This window comes from Topomyia yanbarensis, chromosome 1, assembly GCF_030247195.1.
Source record: "Topomyia yanbarensis strain Yona2022 chromosome 1, ASM3024719v1, whole genome shotgun sequence".
NCBI classification, from domain to species: Eukaryota; Metazoa; Arthropoda; class Insecta; order Diptera; family Culicidae; genus Topomyia; species Topomyia yanbarensis.
In genome coordinates, this window is record NC_080670.1 from 16,032,854 (window position 1) to 16,041,996 (window position 9,143).

Sequence of the window (9,143 nt, forward strand, 5' to 3'; positions counted from 1 at the left end):
TTTCGGTTATGCTAGTATTAATGACAGAAAATAATGGAAAGGCACATGGCACGAAAACGAGCGGGAGAGAATGACGGAAGTGCGTATTCGCGCGAGTCGCTTTTTCTCATCATTCGTTTGACCGTCGTTGTACTGCCAGCCAGCATCAGGAGGAGTAGAGAATTTTTTTTTTGCGCCATGGTCCATACCAAACAGACCGTCCGCAAATCCACTGGAGGAAAAGCTCCCCGTATGCAATTAGCTACGTAGGCCGGGCGCAAAATTACCCCAGCCACTGACTGGTATCGTTAAAAAGCTCAGTCGCTACCGATCAGGATTTAGGACTGGTGGTATCCAACGGGGAAAAACGATCGGAAATGGTGAGTGAAGCTAAGCAATCATGTGAAAAAAAATTCCCCACCCAGAGGCGAGACTCGAACTCGCAACCTTTGAGACTCCTGCAATGGGATCCGTCAGTGGGATAATCATATGTTCTTTCTGGGATGTCACCATACCCAGGGATAGCATAAGGGTTAGTGCATTGGGCCGGAGTCTCAAAGGTTGCGAGTTCGAGTCTCGCCTCTGGGTGGGGAATTTTTTTCACATGATTGCTTAGCTTCACTCACCATTTCCGATCGTTTTCCCCGTTGGATACCACCAGTCCTAAATAAGGTATTGGCACTTAAGCCAAAAGACCAAAAAAAATTGAATTATTAGATCAGGATTTGTCGCCCTGTGAGAAATTTCCCGCTTTCAGAAGGCAAGGGAGCTACTAATCCGCTAGCTGTCCTTCCGGGGTCTGGTCCGTGTGATTGTGCAGGACTTCAAAACCGATCTATCTAGTTGATTTGTTGCAGGATACAAATCTCGGCGGATCTGCGGTGAGCTGGCCTAAATTGCTACTCCTGCAATAAACCAGAAACCAACCAGTTCTTTGCAGAACCAACCAATTGTATTCCAGTACGTATTGAATTTTTTTATTTTTCTTTGCGTTAAAACCTTAATTTCAAGGAAGTTGGAAATTAGTTATGGAATTTGCGTTTCGACTTTGTCTCATCAGAATTCGTCACTGACATAGTGACAGCACTAAGCTAGTGCCGGATTGACGCTAGCTCCATTAAAAAACGGAGATAACTTGTGTTCCTAAGTAAGCACCCAAGGAAGAGTGATGTCCTGCAAGAAAAGGAGTTCTGATTAAGAGCTGGCTGACACCACGCTTGACTAGGGGTCTGCTCAGATACACAAACACCTATGGTATTTTGTCATCACGGGCAGCGTTTTCTGACAGCTTCAATGCTTCGGCTGCAAAATATTCCATCGCTGCTGAGAGGTAGATGGGTATTCCAGTATCGATCCTTTTCTCAGGCAACAATGGATTCGAGCGACAGGGAAATGGAGACCGGCACGAACTGAGTGAGATTTTTGTTTTCCTTTGGTGTTGCATTCGCTTTCGACCACCGCAGGCCCATGCGAAGAAATTTCTCTAGGGGATGAGCCTCGATTTTTTAATTTTGCTTATTTTTTTCATAAAACGTTTATTTGACACGGCATTTGCAAAAGCTTTTTTACGCCGGGGTTTTTTTTACATAACATGTTACAAAAGTTCTTAAGACTATCACGTTATAATAAAAATTCACTTTCTAATGCTAATACTGAGGATAGTCATCATTTTGAATATTTTTATTTATACTCTATTTTCTTAATTTTGCTTATGAAAGAAAGATATATAAGCCCTCAAACTTTGAAGATTTTTTCCGAGGCCTAGAGGTCCGAGTTTTGTGTAGTCAGCTCATCAAATTGGGCAAATGTGTGTTATCGAGAAGGAATCTTAAACAGACACCGCTGGCGGTTGGGTCGTGGTAGCCTCGGATTGGTTTGTAGTAGTTAGGCCTAACCAAATAACCAATAAGTAGCCTTAATCTACATATAGAGCAGTCTTAAAGAGCCGTTAAGTTATTCTGATATAATACTGGTATTATGTCAGAAAAGGCGAAATATTGTGCTATTACTGTACAGAGATTGACAGCCCGTTTTTGCGTTACTATTGCTCTTATATAGCACCAGTGTACAAATGTTTAATTTGAAAGTCTGATATTAGCACTACTCATGCTATTAGAAAGCTTCATTTGGCTGTCATTTTCCGCAACGGTTTAGCAATGATTTCTTGTTTCTTTTTCGGTATGACGAAAAAAAGGAAAAATATGAATATACCACAATTGGCTAATGAATTGTAATAACGGAATTTCCTTCCCACACGATATAAATGTATATAGGAAAAATACATTGAGTAAGTCTCGAACATAGATACATTGCCTCGTCCTTCACGGCAAATGCGCTGCTTTTGAGGCGTAGGCTGTATTGCATATGTTGAAATAAAATATGCCGAATATAATATTCAAGAGCAGATGCATGAGAAATAAACCCACAACATTGCAATAGCATTATCTCGACTTTATATTGGCTCTATAATGCCACTAAATGAATATGTAAATCATACTGCTTTAATGATCATTGAAGCATGTAAGTATGAAAACATCTTTACAAACACATACAGATCAAGCGATAATGCTATATTTCGGAGGTGACTGTATATATTTGTGATGCTAATATAGAGCTTGTCTGCATTTTAATGAAGTTTCAATGCAACATTAGTGCAAATGTATAGCCAATATTGTGCAATGGTTTAATGTTTATGGTTACTTGGGTACCGACTAAAACTAAGCTCTTGTTTCTCGTAGTCCTCATCTATCCGGGGCAACCATTACTTCAGTGTGCTTTTGCTCTTTTTATTTTGTGTTAATCGAACATGTTTTTTCTATTGCTGCTTTGTTAAACTATAGTGGTATATCTAACTTGCTCAGGTCTGCGGAAAATATTCACCGGGTTTCTTATCCTTCTTCGCGCTACTCGTTCTCATTTATCTGCTAGTTGGTGCTGGGAGTTCCTCGGCGGCGGTATTTCTTCCGATACAGATGCCCAAATTCGTGAGCCATTTTGCATCAACCACTCCGACGCAGTGGTCATCACGGGTGAAATTTCTCCAGACGATATCCCAATTTTCTCCCACTTCGTGTTTTTCCTCCTTAGTTCCCGTTAGTAGCTCATTGATCGACCGTTTCTGTACTACTGTTGCTAATATCGAAACGTGAAGCGATCCTGAAATGCCGACCAAGTTGACTTACATACCTTTCCAGTCACCATCGCAAGGTTTTTTTTCTTGTTTCCATCAGCGACTTGTTTCTAGAGTAATCGAACTGAAATAAAATTTTATAAGTCGAAAGGGCTTGCAGTAAATTTTTTTCCTGAACAGGAAGATTAGAAATTTTCAAAAGTAATTCAAAACCCTCATGGGAGGAATTTGAACCCCCAAAAACCCTTCCCTTGTGCATGGGCCTGGACCCCTGCTTTTGTACTTGGTTTAGTTTACGAACAAAAATAAAATCAACACTCACTTCTCTGTTACACTACCGTTTGCCAGCAGAGTATTCTGTGCTCGGTTCAGTTTACGTTCAATGCAAAAGGGGCTGGCCATCGAAAGAAAACAGTTTACTTCCATCGACAAAGAACTGAAGAACCAAACGAAAAATAGTCTGGCTCGCTTGGTCAGTTGGTCGAATTATACGGATCAATCATGGCGCAGATAATAACTGCTTTCACAAAATCCATTATACGTAATTTGTTAGTAGTTGTGCATTCTACAGAATTAGTTACATAATAGTTTTCTAATTAGATAGTGCAAACGTTCAAAACGTTCGCGTTCAAAAAGTGGGTAAAATTCCGGCCAAAACTTCTGAAACGGGGCCCTTATATGAGTTATGGAATTTGCGTTTCGACTTCGTCTCATCAGAAGCCGACATCAACTTAGTGACAGGACTAAGCTAACGCTCCACTACACCGTTGCACTATCATCGAAAACTGCATTTGATAGCGACGAATGTTCCGCAGACTGCCGATTCCCAGCCGGTATCAACGTTCATCCATGGACATGGCTGGGGCAATTTTCCTCCAGTGGACCATGCTGCTCCTGTTTTACTGCTACTGCTGCTATCGACGACGAGTAAACAAATGATGAAAAATTCAAACATGCCACGTCTTATAATCGCTGCATGGTTTAACGTCGTATAAATGCAATGAAGTGCATGGGTCCTAAGTACTGACCAATCATGGTACATATCATATTTGATTTCTGAAAACCAATTTTTGGTTATTAATGTATGTTCTGCATACTTAGAAATCTAATGGAAGATTTATTATAGATTAGAAATGATGAGAAAATGCTAAACGATGATTCCACTACCACATTTACAAAACAATAGCTATATTTGATAGTGCAATTAGTTATTAGTTATTAGCTGATGCTATATTTAGGCAGCGCAAGACTTTCAAACTAGGTTTGTGTAAATATTGAGAATCCATATTTTTTCAGAATAATCCGCTTATCTTTTTAAAGAGTAATTTTTTTTTTTCATTGGCTAATAATTCGTTCGTTTTAAATGGGAAGCGGCAACAGATTTTTAAAAATTTCTTATTTACTCATCCAGAAAAAAAGACAAACATAATCTTCATAAAACATGAACCTACCTTTTCTGGTTGGTTGTACTAGTGCTCAACATCGCAAACAAAGTATGGCTTTGTTTTTACAACCTCCGAAAAATAAACGCGGTAAGCCTACACCTCCCCCCTCCCACAAATCTTATGCTGCAAAACCCCACAAATATTGTCACTTTCTCGTCGTCGTTGAATTCTGCGAAGACATCAGTGTCACTTTAGCAGCAACCATAATTGAAAATAAGCCTTCCAGGCATCGCACGTTCACGCCCATGAATAAGGAATGTTGCTCCGAGCGGCCAAATGCCTTCCACTCGCGAATCTCACATTTGTAATTCCTGTCACGAATGGGATTCGATTTCCCATACATACCTACTAGAACCACGAACTCGGGGAAATTTGTCACATAGCTCGTGTCCCGTTGTTAATAAGGCAGCTGAAAATGTGACAGGGCATTTCTCAAATAACTACCTGTTTCCAGTTAAATTGCAGAGCAGCGGATACGTTTTTCGTTTTGTATTATTAGATGTATAACAAATTTCACCCGACAACGACTAATTATGATTGATTGATGTCAGCGGAATGTTCTAAACACTTTTCACATTATTCAAATTCATAACCTTTTCCCATCTTTCCCATTTTTTTTTTTCGCCAGGCTCTACTGCTACGCCCAGAAGCACGTCAAATCGATACGAGCGGTGACGCGGCCGGGCGAGATCAGCGAAAAGCGCTACCGGAGCATACGGCGACCAAAACCAAGCAAGAACAAGCTGAAATTGCGCCAACTGGCCGCCCAGGCCAGCTCGCCGTACCACGTGTCGGACCACAAGGCGGCCATCACCGTGGGTGTCATCATGGGGGTCTTCCTGGTGTGCTGGGTGCCGTTCTTCTGCGTCAACATCATTGCCGCCTTCTGCAAGACCTGCATCGGTCCGCAGACGTTCAAGGTGCTGTCCTGGCTCGGGTACTCCAACTCGGCGTTTAATCCCATCATCTACTCGATCTTCAACACCGAGTTCCGGGCGGCATTCAAGCGAATCCTGACGACACGGAGCGCCTGGTGCTGCGGGCAGGAGATGGGTAACATCTACCCTCGGCACAGCGATCGCTACGTGACGGACTACGCGGCCAAGAATGTGGTGATGAACTCGGGCCGGTCGTCCGCCGATCTGGAGCAGGTATCGGCCATCTGACCCTACTAGAATAACATCAACAACACCCAGGTGTAACCTGGGGGCAGCTAATTCGCACTGTCTGTATAGAAGGGGGGTTTTGTTTTGTTCGTTCGGGGGTAGATGAAAAGGTGTAGTTCTATGTGGGTTCTGTCGGTTTTTAGGTTAGTATGCGATTTTCGGCGTCGGCTGAGATTGCTGGGTTAGTATACCAACGCACAACACTAGCTGTCATTAATAACTGCCAGTTCGGATAGGGTACTAATGAAAAATCACTCCGTCGGTGGTAATGGCCAAAACTCACGGGCACGTGCAGGCAATCTCGATCAGAAACACATAACAGAAATATTTCTAAACTGTATCTCGCACTGTCACTTGTTATAAATTTCTGTTCTTTTAACTACTAACGAGACCTAATTTATAACACAATATATTACACAAATTCTGTTTTGTTATAATCTTGTTATTTCATTCTGATCGGGATGGGTTTGCTGCACCCAAATCAAATTGCGAAAGCTAAACAAGATGCATCAAGCCAAAACGTTTTGAGTGACGTGTTTCACAATCTTAAGAAACATGAATTAGGAAGAGACGATACTCAATGCAATGTATAGATGCATTACGAGCCGCAACATGTTAACCGTTACATTTTCGAAAGGGTAACCGGGCACCTTTTCAGATTTTAATCAATGTGTTCTTTTCAAGCCGGAAATTGATATTTAGTGACATCTTAAAACATCACTAAGCATAGCTTTTGAGGACATAAAATTGATGATAGAATAAGCGGGGGCCGGAGGAAGGGCTTCTTGGTCTTTTTTAACAGGTCGACAGGGACCCAGGTACCCGCACTGGCCTAGTCATGATGTCGGTGTAAACATGGGAGGCTTTCTACCTGCAATTTCAGACGAGTATAAGTATATTTTTAAACCTGCTGTTCCTGACTATTTTTGCAATCCAGTCGTGCTGCCTGTAATACTAATACTTCCTTCTTACTTCCAATATACAGAAAAGATGAAGGCTTTATCAGATCGTGTAACGAAGCCATGGCGAAAGCAATAAAGTGACTGCTTTCGATGGTTTGATAACTATCATTGGATTACAAGCTCCGGAACGAAGAAGTCCGTCGACCGGATACAGCCGAGTACCCATATATAAGATTCAAGTGATCCTGGAGAAAGGTGAGAGCATCTAGCGCAAGTCGAGTTCCAGAAGTCTGACGATTTTGCGTGTTCGGAAGAAGCAGAAATCGGACGGCACGGTGGCAAAATTTTTCCGCGCCTTGGGCCGGGAGGTTGATGCGACCGTCCAGATGGTCAGAAACTATTTGGCTATGGATTTGGACAACATCGTTAGGAAGCGTAATTCGAGGTCGACTGCGTCGGAACCGCAAGCGGCTGAAAGTGCTCATCAAAGATTTCTTCCCTGCGAAGCGCAACGTAATAGTGATCATGGACGGCAAGACGTACCTGACGCTCGACAACAATGACATACCAAGCCGATTAACTATGACGAATCTATTGTCGTTTAGTTCACTCGTCTGAAGGATACGAGGATGGCTAGGCAAAGAATACTCTGAAATGTTTTCAGCTATTTCTGGGATCCCACAGGGAAGCTATCTTGGACCACTCATCTTCCTACTTTAATGATATGAATTATAGACCACGCTTGTCGTAGGATGACCTCAAAATCTTTAGCCGTATCGAGACTGGTAGACGCACACGTCTAGCAGAAACAATTCGATGTCTTCAGCGAATGGTGTATCGATAATCATATTATCCTGAATCCCGCAAAATGTTCTATGGTCAGCTTCTGTAGGAAAAGTAAATCTATCAATTTCGACTACAATCTATCAGGATTGCTTATTTCTCGACAGTATTCCGTGAAGGATCTTGGAGTAATATTAGATTCTAAGCTGAATTTCAAGCAGTACGTCTCGTAAGTTATTGGTCATGCATCGCGAAACCTTGGTTTCATCTTTTGTATTGCCAAGTCATGCACGGATATATACTGCTTGAAAAGTTACTGATTCCTAGTCCGGTCATCTTTGGAGTACATCTCCCACAGGAAGTTCTCAAAGAATGATGCTCTTGTGGCTGACAATCAGTGAAAAGAGAATATCAAATCCGGTCTTCTGTTCTTTGCAACTTGCGTCAACGCTGCGCCCAATTGAAAATTTCTGGGCGACCCTAAAGTAAAAAATTCAGAGGCGAAAACTGAAAAGGAACTGATCTATAAGGCGACCGAAGAGTTATGAATATGCCAGCAACAGTTATGGTCAAAGACCGCCCGACTGGAAGTGGTGTAATTTTTTGTGAAATCATGAATTAATGTAGGAATCAATGAAAATTTGTTTTGTTTTGATATCTTATCGTTTTTTCAGCAGTCCATCCAAAGTCGTTTCTTTTTAATGCAAGTCTTACTACCTAAATAAGCGTGGATTAAGGACCGAAAGCCACACGTTTTGCCTGGCTGTTTCGGATGCCAAGGGTTGCTTTTTGAAACAATCCCATTGTATCGAAGTGTCTAAATTCAAATACAAACCACTGGGAATAAATTAAATTGGAGCGCATGTGGAAACATTTTCTTCTAGAATAAAATTATTGTAATAAGAATTAGTAATATTGTGAAATTTCAGGATCGTCAAGTGGTAAATCAAGCGCTGTGCAGTTTCGGAAACAGAAGTCCGTCGGAAACATCAAGAAGCTGCTCGGATTGAATCGAAAAAAATTGTCTGACGATGCAAGAAACAATTGCAAGATGGAAGTGGAGCATCTAAACGTCCAGCTTTGAAAAGAACTCGTTCTGCAAGGACAAAGGCATTAATTAAAACTGTGGCCAACAACTTGCGTTGCGATCAGGTCAGATCCATGAGCCAAATGGCTATGGATTGCAACGTGTGACGTCAGACGATCCAAACTACCGGACCGGTAGCAATACGATGGAGCGATTTCACTCAAAATTAGACTCCACACAGTTTGGGATGGTCGGTCAAACCGCGTAGCACCAATAATTGACTGGTCTATGAAAAAGATGGTTGAAACATCCTGCATTTAAAGTCGCTACGATATTCAACGAAGCTTTGAACAGGAAATATGAAAACTACTCAGTGATCTACACAGGTGGGTTGAAATGCGACACATCAGTAAGAGTCGGTATCATAGGTAAAAAAGAGGAAATTTTCTCCAAACTATCTAGTTCCTGCACTATCTTTTCAGCTGAAGCAATAGCCATCCATGTAGCTATTACACGACGAACGACAAACCCAAAATAATATTCTGTTGGATCCCAGGACATCGTGGGATCAAAGGTAACAATGAAGCAGACCAATACTAACCAACGAAGGACCGGACATGAAGCGCAACATTGCCAAGGTAATACGGAAAGAAGTAGAAGATAAATGGAGAGCCGAGCGAGTTCTGTTCCTCCGAAAGCTAAAAGGAAATC

General features: G+C 41.8%; 1 protein-coding gene across 2 annotated transcripts in view; it reads left to right on the forward strand.

The window, feature by feature from the left end:
* Positions 1 to 9,137, forward strand: part of LOC131676972 (dopamine receptor 1) — a 248,621-nt gene extending 239,484 nt beyond the window's left edge. For both annotated transcript variants that reach the window (XM_058956429.1, XM_058956431.1), the window contains exon 6: positions 5,183 to 9,137. In XM_058956429.1, the coding sequence (XP_058812412.1) occupies positions 5,183 to 5,720 (538 nt within the window). In that variant the 3' untranslated portion in view covers positions 5,721 to 9,137. The remainder of the gene's footprint in view (positions 1 to 5,182) is intronic.
* Positions 9,138 to 9,143: the final 6 nt, after the last annotated feature.